Below are 20,904 nucleotides of genomic sequence, written 5' to 3' on the forward strand. Positions count from 1 at the left end.
GTTGTGATGCCTTCTAAACTTGTGCTCACTTGTCTCTTTGTCTATCAAAACAGTTATAGAGACATACTTGTTTAAACGGTGGCAAATGCACACTAATGTTTTCAATGCAGGGACAAAACTTGAAAATGTTCATTCTCAATTCAATGCTTTTCAGTGGTGATGTTTCTATTGCAAAATATACCTGAAATATTGTTCATGGTGGTTTTTTTTTTTTGGTACCCTAATTATTACAGAGGACCTGTGTCTATATGCTATTGTCAAATTTTAGATCATTTCTAAATCACTCAGTTTAGATAATAAAAACTGAAACCAATATGCGTGATTGAGTCCCTTGCCATATCTCCCTTCTTACCATGCACCCTAACCATGACTGCCATAGCCATTCAAATCCCCAACCCTAACATACAACCCATGCTGCACTCCTACACTCTCCCAGCCCCCTCCCTCCTGACACAGACACAGACACAGACACACACCCCAACATCTATTCCTCCGCCTCAACTCCATCCCTTGTCTTCGTTTCCCCCCCCCCCCCCCACCCCCCACTCCCCACCAAGAAAGAAAGAGGACAATGTAAGAAAAAGAAAGGGGGATATAAGGGAAGGTGGTCATGAGGGCATCACTGGCCAACCTCTCCCTGGTAAAGCCAGTCCTTGATCTTCCGTAGCTCCTGAGCCTGACTACTCTGCTCCTCTCTGAGACGCATCCGCTCCACCTGGAGCTGGTCTATCTTGGACTGCATGTCCTCCTTCTGCTTCCGCTCCTGCAAAAAGAAGAAAGAAAATAAAAGGATGGAGATAAGAACCAGGTCAGATGTAAGATATGCTTAGATTTGTTTGTTTTGTAATGTTGAGACATATCAAAAACATTTTTGTCATCTGACAAACGAACTTTAAAACTTTTAAGATCGCAAAATGGTAAGAAGTTGGGGGGGGGTGAGATGGATGGGTAATGGTCACAAGTCATATTGCAGTCTCTATTATCTGGTAAACTCACTACACGTTGATCACTTAACTTCTCAAATTGTGTTGACTGAAACCTGGTCCTTATCTTAATGAAAGTGGAAGGGGAGAGTCGGTCAGAAAGGTGCGAGTGGGAAGTCCGCATGTCGCCAAAAATCACGCCACCCTTGTGTGATAACCCTGAAGTCAGAAACCCATATCCTGACCCGGCTTCCTCCCAGCTAATAACTCTAACACTTCTGGGAATGATCACTTGCCTCCGGAATATGCTAGACCTTAGATCGGCTAAAAATAGTAGCAACGCTTATGGGGCCTGCTGTGTATTCTCCAAACAGTGTTTATCCTCCATAAGAAAGTCATATGTCTACATCGCAGCAGTGCTTGCATTTTTTTTTCAAAGTACATTTGAAATTTAGATCATGAGAATTACAAAGCTCGTATGATTAAAATCTCCTGAAGTCAATTTATTTGATGGCCACAAACAAATTAGCTAGATATCAATCCACCTCCCAATGAAAGATAAAGAAAAAAAAAATATGATTCATATTTAGGTAAAAAAAAAAAAATAGAACAAATCCTGTGAGTATGAAAGTGAATAAAATTACAAATATCTTATCTATGAAAGTACTTAAAATTACATCACAAAAAAATAAAGATATATTTTACAATACATGTCATCTTCACATGTCAGTAGAGGCTAGATTTGCAGCTCTTGCCTTTTCCTTTGACGGCGTCATTTCATGTTTTCATTTTTTGAATGAATCCAGCAAAATAATGACCAAACAGTCATGGCAATTATCCAATATACAATGTATGAAGCCTATCATAATGGACATGCTTACACTCAGCTGCTGTCTTTGTGGAGTGATATCACACAGCATAAATGCAAATAATCGATAAACCATGATGGAATGGTGAAATATTCTATTTCTTCATTTTATCATACACTTGAAAAGATCCTGACCAGCACAATAGAGAGAAAACGATAAAAGGAAACAAGATGAAAAACAAGGAAGAAAAAAGAGAAAAGAAAACAAAAACAATAAGGAAGAGAAAAAAAAAATGTAAGAACAGCTACTGGAAGCTTTGATACACAGAGCAATTTTGAGATATCCCCTTCATACAGCATCTTGAACTTGTGACACTCTCTATCCAACAACCTTGGTGGCCATCTTCTAGGCATTCAGGAATCATGACTCACTGTCAACACTGTGTCCCCCCCCCCCCCCCTCCTCCTATCCTATCCCCATCTCCCCCCCCCCCCCTTCCCCTTCCCAACATACCGGCGACTAAACATCACCTGTCAATCCCTCTGTTACCCGGCAACACCGAGTTTCATTTCTCCTAGCCGAGAGCCTTCTTGTACATTGAGTGGTTTTTCTGGTGATGCATGTACCATAATTTGCAGAAGACAGCAGACAATGACAAATATTTGTGAGTCAGAGGAGAAGTTAAAAGAGTTTCCTTATGCAGTACTCATTATCTAATTCGGAATTTGTATTCTTCTGTTTCTATCCATCTCACTAGTGATTTACTAAATTATTGGACAGATTAGACATAACAGCATGAAATTTAATTCACCTAAAAGTGTATGCATTGATTCTATATCTACATGTTGTATAGACATTCAATCCATGCATGATTGGGTGTGATAAGCAGAAGAGAGTTTTTTTTTTTTTTTAAATGTTTCTTCCCTGTTTTGAGTCTAGAGAAAACCAAACTGGAAAACTGAAAGTATGGAAAAAAATGTCTGCCCACTGTGCTATACACGGAAGGTAAAATTTACATTTCCACTCAAATGGACTGAATCACATTACATACAGCATTCTTCTTCTTTTTTTCTTTTTTTTTATTATAAGAAAACCACTTTTTAAAGCATTTCTGGAAAAGTGAACTCTTACACATCCTCACCATTTCAACACTACCCAAAGATTGGCGTGAACAGACAAATTTCTCGGAGACAAGAGGAGTAAACATGTGCACACACATGAGTCGTCATAAGCTTGCCACACAAAGGATGTCCATTCAGGATATAACCGCGGGGCCATAAAACAAACTGATGGACACCGCCCATGTCTTTTTGTCTGGGCATCACAAAAAATAAAGACCATTAAAAAGAAATATCAAAACCGTGAAGTCATGGCGTTCTTGTCATCACACTGTCACATCAAAGGATGTATGCTCGCTTAGAACTCAGCCATAAGACCTTGAGGGCTTGCAAAGAGTCCTTTTGACTCTTTGGAAACTTCTACTAATCTTAGCTGCACAAGATTTTAATTCATCCCCTGATGCCCCCCTGAGAACCGATAAATATGGCGGAGGAGAAAGACGCGAGGAAACTGCTCTATTAAAGAGGTATCGTGATTATCGGACAGGAAGTCAAATTTGACCAGACTCCAGTCATTCTCCCAGAAATATGTAATCAACAAACAAACTACAGAATTGAATATCTGTGCTCTTTTAGTCCTGTACAGTTTTATACAAGGTCATTCTTGGAGTCTTTTTGTGTGATTCATGAGGTACTCAGCATCCAGTGTTGTTGAAACTCCTAAGAAAGAGCAATCGCTTCTAATTTTGGGCAATAAAGTAACGCATTTCATTACGTGAGCTCAGCATTACTCAATGCTCAAATTAGTCACAGAAACTTTTGAGTATTAGTGATGCACACAGCTGACTACTGCTGAAAAAAGTAAAATACCCTACACCTCTTTACTGCAAATTTGGGGTGGAATGACATGAACTGATCTATATATATATTTTTTCTTTTTTTTGGGGGGGGGGGGGGGGGTAGTGCTGTTTTGTTTCTAGCCTTGGAGCATGAAAACAGCCAGAGAAAAACAACCAAAACAACAACAAAAATTAAACCAAATAAAACCAACTAAACAAGTAAACTTAGAAGTATATGACTGCTGACGTCTGCTTTACTGATCTTTGGCTTTGGAATGGCGGAAGTTTCCTTACTCAAGGAAATAATGATGATTTGAAAAGAAAAATATTGTCTTGTGGTTTGATTTTACAGCCCCGGCGATACGGTGCAATTAACTCACTGATAAGAGGCCAAAGCTTCTGAATTCGTAACGGTCATCGAAGCACTGTTCACCTCCTTGTATCTCCCTTATTTTACCACCAAATCCCTTGAAACTTCACACATATACTCTCATATGGATATATCATCCTTCATATCTTTAATCGAGTTATAGATTTTTTAGAAAAGTGTAATATTATAACTGACAATCAATTTGGGTTTAGGCCAAAGTATTGTGTATCTTATGCATTAATTGACTTTCTTTACAAAATATTGAATGCGTTAGAAAAAAAAAAGAAATAACAATTGGATTATTTTTAGATCTTAGTAAGGCTTTTGATTCCCTTGATCATCATATTCTTCTAGATAAACTTTATTGTTATGGTATGAGAAGTGTTGCATACAAATGGTTTCAAAGTTATTTGGATAATCGTAAACAATATGTATCAAATAATGGTTATACCTCTAATCAACAGACAATTAAGTGTGGTGTTCCACAGGGGTCTATATTAGGCCCTTTGTTATTTATTCTGTATATTAATGATATATGTAATGTGTCTGATCGTTTAAAGTTTATTTTATATGCAGATGACACCAGTGTGTTCATGTCCAATTCTGATATACAAATATTACAGGAACAATTTGCAAGTGAATTAAAAAAGCTAGTTTATTGGTTAGATATAAATAAGCTTGTTCTTAATATAAATAAAACAAATTTTGTTATTTTCAAACAAAAAAGTACACAATGATTTTGTTTACATTAAAATCAATGATGCTTTTATTAAACGTGTTCCATATGTTAAGTTTTTGGGTGTAATAATTGATAAAAAATTGTCTTGGAACCAGCACACTGATGTTGTCTGCAACAAACTTTCAAAAAATATTGGTTTATTGTATAGATTTCATTCGTATCCAAAAGAAGTTTTATTATTATTGTATAATTCTCTAATTCTGCCTTATTTGAATTATTGTATACAAATCTGGGCAAACTGTAGTGAACAAAATATGTTGAGGCTTTTAAAATTACAAAAGAAAGCAATCAGAATTGTATCTCATAGCGATTACCGTGCACATACAATGCCAATATTTGATCGTCTGAAAATTCTTAATATTTATAATATGTATATATATCAAAGTGCAATATTTATGTTTTCATGTTCTCATAATATGCTTCCTGGAGTATTAACTAATTACTTTAAGCTCAATAGCCAGGTGCATACATGCATAACAAGAAACTTTTTTAATTATCACTTGCCATTTGTAAGATTAAGCTCGTATCAAAAGTCAATATTTTATAATGGACCGAAAATATGGAATGAGTTACCAGAGGAAATAAAGTCAAGTCAGACTTTTACGATTTTTAAAACCCATCTTAAGCAGTATTTGCGTGACAGACAATCTTTAGAATAAATGTATCATAGAAAATATTTTTGATAAGACTATACATATACTTTTTGTTTAATGTGTTTGTGTGTCAATGTTTTTTTTGTGTGTGTGTGTGTGTGCTGCTGTTTGTAACTTTGTAACATATATGATATTTGTTTGGTACATGTTAAAGGACTTGGCTTCATATAAGGCACCGCCTTCCTGTCAAGTTCCTAATGCTTCATGATTTCTTATGTTGACGTTTATATTTTGTATCCGTTGCAGTCATATCAGTTATTTTATACAAATTTGACGACATGAATTTAAATGTAATGTATTTGTACTTATATGCAGTGTATTTTCTCTGTTTGTTTGTATGGTTTTTATGGAGTATTGAATAAATAAATAAATCAATCAATCAATATGATTTTTGGGCAAAAATACTGATGTATCTTTCAAGATATGTGTGTTTTTCTGTTTAAATCGACCATTGGAAAGGGTTACAATTTTTTCCGGACATAAGTCTCCGCCTGCATGAATATGCATTGCTAGTCTGTGTACACCAGACTCACTACCTGCGAAGTTTCGTGTTTGCACAAGTAGTAGTTAGGTGAAAATAAGAGCAAAACGACAAACCAATGGAAGAGAAAATACTGGACATGCACAACTAGATCATCCTTCTGCGCATGTATTCTCTACTGGTCAGAGCACGCTTAGCCAATCAGCGGTGTCAGGTTTGGCGCAATGCGGCAGGGTTCGGTTTTCGGTCCACAGGGTGGTGAGTGGGCAAGAGAGGAACCCTGCAATGTGCTTCAACTGTTTCATGCAGCATGAAAACCGATACACTGGACTGCGTACTGCTTACGCTATGGATTTTACGTGGGTCACAAAGTGACAGTGATCTCGATTTTTTCCAGACATAGCCGTGCGCCAAATGATACAGAAAAGATACAAAATACTTGGAACACAATATGGATATGCTACCATATGTCATATACCGAAGTTTCATTTTTGGGCAATGAAGGAAAAGGTGAAAAAAAAACACTTGTTTGAGACCAAATTTTCTGTTTTGGAAGCTAAGTTTTGATATTATTTTCAGAGGTTTATCCTCAATAAAACCCAAAATAACTAACAGCGGTTTTGCATACACAAGCTGTCTACTTTACGCAAATGAGGCTTTGAGGTCATATGCTTTTGGCGAATTAATTGCACCGTATCGCCACGCCTGTTTAGACATTTGCTAAAGGGATTGTTCAGAAATCTATTACTGTAGAAAAATGAGTATTCTACACAGCTAACTTAACAAATTTTAAATTCTACATTGGACAGGATAGTACTAGATATATCATCAAAATCATAACACTTTACCAGACCCTCCCCCCCCCCCCAAAAAAAAAAAAGAAGAAAGCCTTCGGTGCAAAGGTTGAGAAATTTTGTGCTCACAGCTCATTTCTTAAGTGTGATATAATTTCACTATATTTGTGACATTTTTTCTAACAGCATAAACATATTTATACCTTGATTCTGGTTTGTCGAAAAAAACAAACATAAACTTGAATGATGGCATATTACAGCAGACACAAATATTTTTTTTTTTTTTTTTTTTTTGGGGGGGGGCAGCATAAATAAAAACTGCCATAGTACTAAAGAATTCAGAATGGTTTAAAATTGAAAAAGGCAAGAGACTCCAATCACCAGCACTCTCCTTATCTTGATGGAGGCCTCAGAAGTTTCTGGAGAAGTTTCACGATGAGTAAGAGTTATTTGTCATTTAGTAACATGGCTGATCTCTGCATTTACAAAATAAAAATAGACTTGGGGTATAGTCTAAACAAGAAAGGGCTGGTTTAAAATCCATGGTTAATAATCCTGGAGGGGAAATCCTAGAGGTCATAGTTGGATGGCACAATTACATGTACATCACCTTGGCACACTTGTTACAAACCACCTTGGAATGTCCCCTAGAAACACTTACCAAAATAAATCAAATGTGTCCTCAGGGTTTCTTGGCATAACCAGTCGCCAAAATTGTCTGTCATGCCTGCTCCACATTTCCTTCTTCCCGCAAGGATATATAATTACATTATTTCCACAAATTCAGTTTGACATGTCCAGTTCTGTTATAGCTTTTCATATACTTCATGAAGTCCAGTCTAAAATTTGATATGGTTAGAACATCTATCTGAATTCAAAGACAGCATTTATGTGAATATCCTCCATTAAACAACAGCCAGAAATTCCTAGAAACTTATACTGGATTTTATGAACATAGCAGAAAAATTCTGAAACACTGACACCCCCCCCCCCACCTCATTACCACCACCCTACGTCTTTTCAATTAACAACCCCCAATGACACTCCCGCCATGGCTTGTGGTGACAGCAAGCAACCCCCAATATTACCCTGGGAACCAACTGCTGTGACATCAAACCCAAAAGGGCACTTGGAGGGCTCTGTGACACACAACCACGCACACACACACATACACACAGACACAAATACACACCCTGAGACATGGGAAAACACAGGAAGAAGACATTAATTTTCACGGTTCTTCTAAAGTTCATGAATCCAGGAATCCCTTGTTTGCTTGCCCATACAGCCACCCCGTCCCCAGGGAACATTACATATTTCCTCCCTATGACAGACTGGCCGGTATGGTATTGGGTGTGTACGGGGTGTCTACTTTGGTATAGAATTATGCAGAAATCCACGAAATGTCCCCAATCCCTTTTCATTGTGATGTCATGCATGTAGCAACAAGCTTTTCTTGCATTAGCCTTCATCTCCTTTGTGTACACGATATTGTTATAACTACTCGTTCAAACTGGCAACACATACACACAGTCTACAGGTACATGGAGTTTTCACACACATAATTCTGTCAACACTATGACTTCTTGCATGTCTGCTGCAAGTCAGCCTCAAATTGGGATCAGAAATTCAACATGATTCAAATCTTTTACTTTAAGCCATTTCAATGAACTCTTTGCATCCCACAGTGTAACACCCTGCGTGCCACATAATTCTTAGAACACAATGCATGAGTGCCTTAGGAAAACATTGTTTTCAAAGCCATGATAACTTTTATAGAAGCATTTATGCTAGAAATGCATTACAGCAAAGTTGTATAGGAAATTGCAAGCTTTGTTGCGATGAAAAGTTTATGACAAAGCTATGGCTGTGATGCTTTTATTAATGTACTGTTGGCATACTGCGATTCATTGATCAGTTTGTGCACTTGAGAAAACTTTGTGAAGTTGGCAAGCTGTCGACCGAGTTGGTCATGCTAATGTGGCACACAAAGTGTTAAGAGAGAGCTCTATATTGACTGCACACGCAGACACCCATGCTGGAAATAGCAACCATTACAAGCATATGCTCTTATACTACACAATGGAAGTGAATAGGTATCAGGGAAACTTACAACTCTCTGACAATGGTTTAAAAATTAGATTTATCTAAGAAGAAAATGAAAACTTTTAAAATGCATTACTCCTGTACTCACTGCAAGTTTTGGGTATGCACAATTCTTTTGCTTGAAATGAACATTGTGTACAATGTTGAGATGAACTTGAGTTCACTGTAGCTGTACCACTTATTCGTAATAAACCGACATATTGGGCAACATTGAAATGAAGCATTTGCATTGCGTTAACTTGTGCTATGAAATTTTTGATGCACAGGATATGGATATCGTTTGATTTTACAATTTATTCTTATACAGATGAAGGAGGCACAACAGTACCTTGTATGTAGTTTGTAATATATCCATAGCCTATCAATCCTCTTTGCCTCCCCCCCCCCCCCCCCCCATGAAGTCCCAGTAATCCCACCTATGCAGAGTGAGAGAGAGAGAGTGACTTAATAAAGCAGGAAGAAATCTCTAAAACCTTCTCCTTCTTTATTCACCCCCGGTGGGTGCCTCCACCAAAGTGGATTAATTCCTCCTCAACGACACCTACGCCTGACCCATCCCCAATCACTCGACACCCTCGCAAGAAACGAGACCAAAAAAAAAAGAAGTAACCTCATGGGGCTTGGCACTGGCGAGAGATGAGACGCGTCATTTGTCAGCTCCTACGAATCAAGTCTTAATTGCGTGTGCCATTCCAGGTTAACAAAGTTTCCTACGTTGGCAGGTCTTTGACCAACCGCTGCTATTTCTTCTCACTCTCTCTTTTTTCCCCATTCACATCAGCAACTGTTGACCTTACGTTCAAAGACATTGCATTCTTCCCCCCCCCCCCCCCCCCCGAAATCGAGTGTACTGGATGTCCTATGCATCCCATATTTGTGAATCCAACGACAAAGTATTGAATATAGATCTTTTTCTTTTCATTTGTTATTTTGTAAGAAGAATTTAGTCTACCAAACACAACAGAAATACACAAACATGAATTAGAAGCACGCATGCTTTATTTCCATCAAAGCGAAAATGAAAAAAAACAAGAAAAAAAAAAAAACAACTTGAAGCACTGCATGCAATGGATATCTTAGTACTTGCTGCACTTGGAGAGTATGTGTTTTGACTCTTGCCAGAAGGCAAATCATTCTGTACTAAACAATCTGTACACAGAAATGACAATAACTGATTCAAGTAGTGCATAGACCCATCTGTGATCTCCAACAGTGGAGGATCTGTGGTGTTAAATTGAAACAAAAAGTGTCTGTGATGGATGAGCTTTGCCCAATCACAATCAACGAGTACCCCAAGTCCTCTGAATCATAACCAGATAAGACAGAAATACTTCTTTCTTACCCTCTGTTGATGATAAGATCACTGCTACCCAATGCTGAACACATACCAACACTTCATAATTAATAACACTCTTACTTCCACTGAGAAAATGGTTTGCACTCAACATCTTTGCAATCTAAACAGACATGAAGGAATGACATGCCAGTAAAGGAACAATCTGTCATTATTTGAGACATGGGAACCTAGGAACTATCATTACTACACATGACTTCCAGTTCAAGTCTTTCCTCTTAAATTCATGTTCTCTCTATCTACCTGTATGCCTGACTCTCAACATCTGGGTTAAGGTTCTATGCCATGCTCTTGTGCTTTTGTAATTGTGTGGGCTTTCTTTTTTTTTTGTCATTTTTTTTTTCTGTCCTGTCTGTCCTGTAATGCCCGTCCTGTTTTGAATTATTTGTGTTTTCCTTTTGCAAGTTTTTGCATTGACTGTTTGAGTTGTTCACAGTATACAAGCTCGGCTTTCTAATGGACCCTCAATTTGTTTCTTTCCTCAGGGCATGGATAATGTAACAAGTGTGGTTTGAAACTACGTATAAATGCCTTTAATTTACTGTATAAGCTGTTATTTTCGCGAGGGTTTAATTTTCGCGAATCTCGGTTGGATCGCGAATATTAACACTACGCGAAAATGTCTCCGTGCGCTATGGTAATAGCGCATTTACGTTTGCGTTGGGGGTCAGTTCGCGAAAACAACATCTCGCGAAAATGTCTATGACCTCCTCATTCGTGAAAATATCTGTACGCGAAAATAACAGCTTATACAGTAATAGTTACTTCAAGTTTTTATTGTACAGCCAACTATTCTGCAGTCAAGATAATTTTTAATTTTCTTACATTATATCACGTTTTGTGGTAGAAGAAAAACAAAATGAGAAAAACAATTGAAAGTGAAATTGAATGGCATGGCTATGGTCTGTCTCCAATTTGTCTGATTCTTCTTGAGCTTTGAGGTATGGGATATACATGTTAACAGTTATGATGTTACTCTTTGTGACAGCTGCACTACTAATACGAAACGACAAATTTAAAACAACAACAACAACAACAACAACAACCCAACAACATCTCCAATATCCTCAATCCCCAATATTCCTATATGCTACTATCACACCTCAAGCTGAAATGATGATGATGATGAAACAGCAAATATACAGCACCATTCACCTAGCAGAAATATTCAAAGGCGCCCAGCTCCCATAATGTGTCTGGTTTGAAACTATGTTTACATACTTTTAATTTGTTAGCTACTTCAACTTTTTTATTGTGCGATGTGAAATCTCTCTGTTGTTTGGAGACAGACATGGTGAAATGACTTTTAGACCCCTCTCTGAGTCATCAGAGTCACAGAAGATTCATTAGAGCCACACTGGGGAGTAATAGGGCTCTTAGGAGAGGAAGAACGAAGTCGGGAGTTTTATCCACATGTATTCTTCGTGTTCGTCTCACGCACGTCTCATCAAAAAAAAAAAAAATCCGTCCAGAATCCGCCATTTGCTTTGTGGGATCATTTAACACCCACACCCAATCACATGCTCACTTTGTGTGAAGGCAAAACTACATGTTGATGTATTGGCAAACATAACTTCCTTTAAAAAAAAAAAAAAAGAAAAACTCCCAAGGATGGAGAGAGAATGAAAAAGTTTGCCAGTATGCTGCATTCTTGACGGAATGATGGCCTCACTGTTTAGTTGGAGAGTTCTGAGTTGCACTGAAATAGCTCAAGGAAATTTGTCACATTGTCCCATTAAATCAACTGTTTTGTTACACAGCTCATGATGGACCTTTGAAGAAAACATGCTTACAGTGTGAAAGTATTAACTCCACAGGTGGAAAGAATAGTAAGTCTGTTAAAAAGATTAAAAACAAAAATTAAAAAAATATTTACAAAAATGGCTGAGTACAAAAAAGGTGGCATTACCATGCATTTTGTTTTATTATTGATATTTTTCAATTGCATGAAAATACATGGATATTGCAACCTTCTCTTACATGCTGTAGAGCAAATGTTAGTCTTTTTTTTTTTTTTTTTTAGTACATGAACTCATTGGATGACAAGAGAGAAATATTACATGAAGCATTAAATCAAGCATTAACAACTGGCATTGTTTACAACTACCAGCTGTCTTCATGAAAAATAATTTTGATTAAGAGCCTTACTTAAGTCTTGGAAAGCTTTCATCCGAACAGTGAATTTGGCAGGCAGGAAGGAATAAGCACAGCATGAGAAACAGATGATATTCTTGTTAAAAATGCATGCAATGTTTTTTCCTAGGATTGTTTAAGACTACAAATGCCTATGTAAAAAAAAAAAAAAACACCTGAAGTCAGAGATGTGCAAAGTTTTGGAAACCCCTTGTCTGCAAGATTATTTAGAGCCACTGGAAGGAGCAAATTCCACACAGTGAACAGATGACATTGCCATTCAAATCTTGTATTTTTTACCAGGCACTGATGACATCTACATTTTTTATTTTTTTATCTTTTTTTTTTTTGTGCAAAGCAATTTGATTGCAGAGACTTGCAAAGCCATGGAAAAAAAAAATATTTTGCTATTTTTGGCTGCAAACAGACAACATTCTTTTTCAAAAGTTAGAATTTTTTCCTAGCTTTATTCCTGTTGTGCTGCTGGTCTATCTCAATCTACTATGTAATCAAAATTTGTTATCACCTTCTTCCTGTACAAAGGAGCAAAAAGAAAAAAAAAAATGTCTGGTCTTCCACACATAATTTCCACTTCCTTACAGCTTCCCAGAAGCCAGCATGGCTTTTGATTTTGGGTGGTGCGTCAAACAGTGATATACAGGTGCACTGAAGCCGCAAGGGATTATCCTTAAATACACTTCTCCTGGCTGGGGCCAAATTTGGAGGGAACTGCAGACGACAGCACCAGTTACTGTCAGTCATCGGGATCAGACCACATTTCATTTGTGGAATTAAGATATATGGGGTTAATCTTGACTGAGCACCCCCCAAAAGAAGAAACCAAAATGTGATGAGAAAACAAAAGGGTGTACTTGCTATAAGTAGATCTCCCTTACGTGTTCGTGTTACAGCAAATTCTAGATATAAAGGAGAGATAAACAGAATAGAAGACATAGAGGTTGGAAGAAGATTTTCTTGAAGCCATGCCAAATACCGGTATAAGAAGTAATCATCAGGCATAGTGGAAAGGTGACAGTTATCTTTGAAAGATGATCAAAAAGTTCACAATGATGAAAAAACAAACTTTGCAGGTAAAATTTGAGTAAAACTTCTTCCGTATCCTTCTGCTTTGAGATATCACAGCAAAGATTATCTTAGAACAGCATGATAATTACTTCAGACCAGAGTGACATTTACATTTACAATGCAATGATTACATTGAACAGTGTGAAATTAAGTCAGACCAGTGTGATGTGTACTTCAAACCAATGATACAAGTTAAATAGTGATAATTTTAGAACCAGTGAGATGGTGCCTTCAGACTAGAGTGATAGCTCCTTAATAGACCCATGTGTTGGTTCCTTTACACCCAGTGTGACGTTTACTTTAGACCCAGTATGATGGTTCTTTCGATGAACTATTAACAGTTCCTATAGACCTAGTGTGATGGTTATTTTAGACCCAATATGCTGGTTCCTTTGATGGACAAACAGTTCCTATGGACCCCAGTGTGATGGTTCCTTTATTGAGGAACAATTCCTTTAGACCCAGTGTGATGGTTACTTTGGATCCACAATGATAATTCCTTTGGTAAAGTGACAGTTCATTAAACCAGTGTGATGGTTGGTTTAGCTCCTATTTGACTCCAGACCCAGAATGATACATATAGTTTAGGGCAACCCCCCCCCCCCCCCCCCAGCTAAATACTGGTTAGTGATAAGGAGTAAAGATCAGGGTTAGGGTTAGGGTTAGGTTTAGGGTATAGAGCTTAGGTTAGGGTTAGGATTAGGTTCAGGATTAGGATTAGGGCTTAGGGTCAGGGGAAGGGTCTGGGTTAATTGCCCCGGGGTAATTGCCCTAGACCCAGTTTCAACCCATATGACACTTATTTTTGACCAGTTATGAAATGCCAAGTCTCCATCAGTGTGATGGTCACTTTAGACCAGCATGGAGTTGCTGTGGTGGTCCTGGACCAGATGCTCAACTTACCATGTTTAATTGGTGGGTAATCCTCCTCAGTTCCGATTCGAGCTCACTTTTCGTCCTCACCGATGTCGTGGGACCTTCCTCGTAGGCACTACTGTAGATGACAGGAAAAGAACCACATTTTGCAATCACCAAACATGAAATGGAGCTTCAAAAACACTCAGCATTCATTCGTTTTCCTAAATTGCACACAATTTCACCACCAATGTCTGTATAGACTATTAGATACTACGAGGCATGCACTGACTTGACCAGACCCCCCCCCCTCAAAAAAAAAAAAAATCAATTATCAAAGCTTAAAAGACGAAAATATCAAAATTTAGGTCACAAAGTTGGAAGGCAATTTTACAGAGATGACGCAGCATGAATAACAAGCTTGAAAGCTCCTGGTGCTTGCAGAGTACAAAGTGATACAGAAATGTTACTGGAAGTGGAAAAGACTTCTTCACACATACATGAATATCTTGTTCACATGTGACAAAAGACATGAGAGTAGTTTTGCCATGTACTCTACAAGTCCTCCCCTCCCCCCATAAACAGACCCATCAACTATAAGTGTGACAATTCCCTAATGCCATCTCAAGCAGTCTGTCACCATGGCAACATATTTCAGAACATCCAAGACACAGACAAATGGAAGAGGATTTGACAGCAGACAGCAACATTCTGGGTGTGTTCTCCACTGTTGCTATCGAGTTGATTGATGACATTTGAAAGGAAGCTGGCAGAAGAACAATGTTGCTATTTTTTTTTTTTTTTTTGCTTCGGAGGAGAACATGGAGGATAAGTGCTGAACAATGCTCAAGGGGAAGTCAGACAAGAACTTAGGCCCCTCAATATCAAGAAAAGTGATTTAAAGTTCAAGTTCCAAGAGACAATGATGCCAAAGACTTAACCCCAAAAAAATTATATATATAACCATTATCAGAGCAACAAATATGCTGTTGATCAATTTCTACACAAAGGAGAAAAAGTTGAAATACAACCTTTGCCACCAGTGTATACAGCTACAGCAGAATGTTCAAGCTGTTATCAATACACATCCAATCACCCTCCTTCCTGTTGCCTTGGTAACTCAATTAACAGCCAATGAACAAACTTTCCCCTTGACAGAACACCATCTGGGCTCAAAATCTCACTTAATGAGCTTCTAATTCTCTCTTTCTACATGAGGGGTACCCCAAAACATCAACTCTGCCAAAAATTCTGCCATGAAATTCTGCCAAAAAATTCAGAGGGGAAGTAAGACTAAATTAGTATAGTATTTAGTCATATCTCTGGCACATATTTATTTATTTTTTTTATTTAAAAAAAAAAGAGATTTTGCTATCTTCAAGCCATGGTCTAACATCTCTTTGACCAGTTTTGGGAGGTCATGTTGTAAAATCTCCCCTCTATGAAATATGGAGGGGGGGGGGGGGGTTGGTGAAGATAGATAATATACTGAATAAGTACTTTATGGCAGGTTGAGGAAGACAGGTTGCATTAAGATTTGTTCAAAGACACCATAATTTCCATGGTTTCCTCCTCAAGCTCTTCTCTTCCTCCTCGGAGGTTCCCCTCTCTAGACCAAGTAAGACTGGGAACCCACCTTCAGACTGGGAACCCATCTTAAAAAGCTTTTGCCAAGAGCAAACTGTCTACAAAAACATTTTGATCTCTCCTTCAGTGTCATTAAGTGCACAGTGTGAACGATGTGCCAATATGACTGCCAAGATCAAATAAATTTGAGAGGTGACCTGAAGGTAACAGCTAGATCATATCAGCATGATGTAATAATTACAAAGATGTACACTGTAGCACTCAGAAACACTTTCAGGGAGAAAGATTCACAAAGAGAAAAGATATTAAACATCCTATGTGATGAAATGCTGAGAGTATCTTTGGAATGATATCATAAACCATTGAAGACTAGTTGCGAGTATACTCAGACAGGTGTCTATGGGATATGGGTGTTACAGCAAAATCAGCCTGCCCTCAACAGGCTATTTCATGGATGAAAAAAAAAGAAAAGTTATACACTTCAAACAGACTTTGTAGTTCATGAATTTGGAATGACTAAATGAACAACTTGCGATGTGTGGTATTCTCTGTGTGGTATTATGCCAACAGCATACATTTTTATACCGGTAAAGTATACCAATGAGATAATAGCCATGAAAGAAAATCAAAATAAATCTACTTTATTACCTATTTCAATCAAACCTATCACAGACACAGAATTATTCTGATACCACAAACTTGCCTAAGAAATGTCATGCAATCCCAAACATCCGTTTTGAGAAGAGATGCATATGCTGTGAGCTAAAGCCAATGATGTTTTATAATCATCTTCAAGACATGAGATTGCATGACATGGCCTTGACACAAATGGGCAGCATTATGAAAATTAAGTCTGCGAGCTTAAATTCAGTTGCCTTCTCTAAATCCTGGGAAGAGGCAACACGCGACAAGAGTCATCTCGCCACGGGCAACTTCATTTGCCAAGATTCCACTCACAGATCTGCACCTCAGCATCATGAACCTCAGGTCTTTGTGCACTCATATTGCAAAGATGGAAACACGTTGCGATAAACCTTGAATGTGTAAATCGGCTCGCAGCAGCAGGGCCGTCCTCATAATGCATAATTTTCCAGCAGAAAACTTCCATGAGCGACTCTTGAGTACTTAATTAACAGAAGAATTAGCCTGACAACATGTTCCTCACCTCTAATCACTTAATTCTCTCCCCCTGTAGCTGCCAAGGGCGATAAGCCACACCGCTTCTCTTCTCCTTCGCCAAAACCTTGCATAAATTAGCATCCTGAATCATATTTCTGAGAACATTCTGCACATGTTCATTCTACCATCACAGATGATCCTTGTTGATAAGGATAAGGAAACAAGTGTTTTGCCTTTTTCAAAGGCAAAACTTAGAAAGTAAACTATATCATACACAAATCCCTGCTATATTTGTCTTAAATCTAGGTCACTCATACGTAAATGATTTCTTGAAAATGAATTACTTTGTCTGGACACGCTCACAACCACCCCCCCCCCCCCAAATGACAAACATTGATTTTCTGTATTTACCATTACAATGCTTGATCTTACAATAACAAAAAAAGGAATTATTCTATTTATATTATGTTATATTATTATATTATGCAACAAGTGGACTTGGAATGGAGCTGGTGACCATGGGGTAATATAACATGTGGACTTGGAATGGAGCTGGTGGATGACCAAGGGGTAAACTTGTCTAGTCACGTTGAGATGACCAAGGTTTTCTACATGAAAGTCCAGACCACCACAGCTGCCTAGTCACATCACAGCACCTTGGGTCCATACTTCCACTGCAATTACCTGATCGTTTCCTTTACACACACACACTAAGATTACAGAGACTTTTAAGAATACTAATAATTGGATGACAGGTGACTGGTCATGATTATAAATTTAGAAATTTAGGATCGAGAAAAGCTAAAAAGGAACGTACTCTGCATCCTTTTCACCCACGCTGGTCGATCTGGACCGTCTCTGCGTCAGCCCACCGGACAGAGAGTCGCTGCTCTTGCTCATGCGCTTGTCCACCGCTGCCGAGTTGGCAAATGTGATGGCGCCCACTATGGCATCGTCTGCGTCGTCAAGGTGATCAATTGATATGGATTTGAATGCTGACTGTTCCATGCCTGCATGAGAAAAAGGGAGCAAAACAGTAGGAACGTGAAGTTGCAATAGAAAGGGAAGAGTGGAATTGGTAATTTAAACTAACCCAGACACAAAAATTAATGCAGCTACACTGGTAGAGCTGCAAATTTGATCCCATATTTTCATCTTTGTGTATTGAACGCTTCCATATGGCTTCCATTTGAGAAACTATGCCTTCAGTGTGACATAGCAGTCATATGAAGTTACATGCAAAACATCACACTTAAAGCTTGCAAAGTTTAGCAAAAGCTCTTCAGCAGACATATAATTATTATCCTTTTTTTTTTTTGAGAGAGAGAGAGAGAAAATAAGCTATACATGTAGCTAGTCACTTTTTTTTTTTGGGGGGGGGGGGGGTGGGGGTCAACCAAGTGTAGGCATCGTACAATCAGAAATACCAGTTTACCCCAAGCACCCTGCACTGATGAGTTCTTAAATCTGTCATGTTTTGCTCTGCTTTGATCGGAAGAGCACACCTTTAATACTCTAGTGAACCTTCTCACTTGTCTTTGTTTTAAACATGTCATTAGTGAGCGAGAACTGTTGAAGTTTAAAAACGTGGAATGGAAAAAAAAAAAAGAAAGGCCTCATCAGATAAAGAAACAGGTCACTCCTTAGGTCGCAGACTTCAATATGTTCCTATAGCCTATAGATAAGTGAACAGGCACAATTCATACATCAAAATGGGCTACTACATGCATCTGAGCATAGAAGAAACAAAGACACTGAAACAAAATGACAGAAGCGAACAAGAAGGGTGAGTGGAAGAGATGTTTATCCCTGGAAGACATGCAGAGACAAAATGTAAACCACCTCCACAATTTTTTTCAGACAAAAATGGGCTGAAAATTGGAAACAGTTGCCTTCCTGCCCCATATTCTCATCTGGCGCAGCTAGTAGGGGGAGTGTGAGAGGGTAGGGTTTACAATACCAGTTTATGGTCATCACTGGTGGACAGAACTTGCATTATTTTTATGAATTAATTCTCAAATAACACTAACGTCTATTTCATATATTGACTCTGACTTTTGATTATCTGATGGTTTTTTGTCTGGAACTAGCTAGACCTAGTGGTTCAATCAAAACAATTGAAGCAAACATGATAATGAAAGTGACATATTCTTGGTGAATCATGACTGGACAATTGGAACAGATGTGTTGCTAATGCTCCACATAATGGCAACATCAACCTGACCAATTACCCTAAACAGACGATTAGGGGGAAAAAAAAGCACATGTAATGTCTAGAAAATAGTCCCAATTATCTACCATGGACAGACAAGATTTTCAGCCAGTGGTCATTAGTTCACTCTAAGGAAGTCTGGGTGTTCTACCTGTATCTTTAATCAGCAGGGACAAGAAATAGCAAACTTCATCAGGGCGACCTCTAGGTTACTTCACAAATTCACTCAGTTCCTCTCACTGACCCTCGGGGGTTGCCTTTCAGGAACGCCAGTACTGAGAGGACTTCCAACAAGCCGGAAAGCCCATTACAGCGGGACGAACTCTCTTTTAAACTCTCTCAATTTACTCTCTTTATCTGTTCTTTTTTTTTCCTTCAAGTTCTCAATCTGTCTCTCTGTACTATTTTTACTCGGACAGCTCTAAACTGATGAGGGTTGTTCCTCCTGAAAGTGTGTTCCTCCTGAAAGTTTGTTTTGGGTGGTCAGTACTGATGTCGAGACATATGAGTCACTGCACCCTGCATTCCTCTCCCCTTTCTTCATTCAAGAGTCACAACAATGAGTTATATGTGGTAATGGATTATTAAATCAAATTCTAAATTTTAAAATTAAAAATTAAATTTTTACTTTAAAAGTTCCATGAAATGCATGTAAACTTCAGTATGGTATTGAACAGAATTCAGGAAATATAATCCACACATCTATGCCAGGAATGTTTTACATCTATCTTCTTGAGGACTTAAAGGACTCTGGGAGAAAATATGTGACCCACTACAACAAAAAGGTCCTAAAGTCGCACATGGTCGAAGCCGTGAAAATCGAGTTTGAAGTCAGAGCATTAAAATTGGTCAAAACTTATGATTTTCTGATTTTGATATATTATTGGAGTCTAACATGTCTTCTATCAGTTGTCGAAATTTTGAAGCAAAATGGTGAAAGGAAAGACCAAAAAATAGCGTTTTTCTGAGCCACGTTTTTTGGCGTTTCAACAAAGCAGAAACTGATTCGAAAATTTGGATTGAGCGCCACAGATAGGTTCCGCCCCTAACAACGACCAGAGTGATCTCATTGGTCAGTTTGCTGCTTGCTGCTAACCGAAGCGTGAAGCTCGCACACTGCCCAGTCGACTGGTGCGTGCGGGCGGGGTGCGCTATGCTCAGCCGCTTCTCACATCCTGGTCACTGATTGGTTGGTGAGGAGACCGCCGACGCTGATGTGCTTGAATGAACTCTTCGGGGATTGCTAGGGCTTACCTTCTATTGTCCAGAGGTGAAAACTGACTTGCGTGTGTTTGTCGCGATTGCGTCGAAAGGAAGACTTTTAGGGCGCTTTTCTCGAAACAGTGATTTTCCAGACGTCTCGACATGCTCTCTTTTAAACATCGATATCTCCGCAGCCGATTATTTTTATAAAATGTGTTATATATCAATTTAAAGCAGAAAGATTAGGGGATTATACCATGCAATTTTCAAATAATCGACCTCTCCCGACTTTAGGATCATTTTGTTGTAGCGGGTCACATATGATAACTACAATGAGGTGAATTGGGATATGGCAATTCAGATACATACGTGACAGAAGAGAGAGTATATGTATTCTGACAATTTCTTGATGAAGGTAAGCAGCTGTATCAATGCAAGTATTGATCTGTCAGAGAAGATCATACCACATAAGGAATAGAACAATCAGTTTGCTTTACTAAATATACGCATCAATGTCATGGTTAGTCATACTTCCCGAAATATTTATATGGCTCTGTGAAATCTATATGATAATACAGCTACA

General features: G+C 38.3%; 1 protein-coding gene across 1 annotated transcript in view; it reads right to left on the reverse strand.

The window, feature by feature from the left end:
• Window positions 1-593: 593 nt before the first annotated feature.
• Window positions 594-20,904, reverse strand: part of LOC140234778 (uncharacterized) — a 136,881-nt gene continuing 116,570 nt past the window's right edge. Inside the window, exons 25-27 of the mRNA XM_072314818.1 lie at window positions 17,724-17,916; window positions 14,249-14,339; window positions 594-763 (exon numbers count right to left, since the gene is read on the reverse strand). Of these exons, the coding sequence (XP_072170919.1) occupies window positions 620-763; window positions 14,249-14,339; window positions 17,724-17,916 (428 nt within the window). The 3' untranslated portion in view covers window positions 594-619. The remainder of the gene's footprint in view (window positions 764-14,248; window positions 14,340-17,723; window positions 17,917-20,904) is intronic.

Source organism: Diadema setosum, chromosome 1 (genome assembly GCF_964275005.1).
Source record: "Diadema setosum chromosome 1, eeDiaSeto1, whole genome shotgun sequence".
NCBI lineage: Eukaryota > Metazoa > Echinodermata > Echinoidea > Diadematoida > Diadematidae > Diadema > Diadema setosum.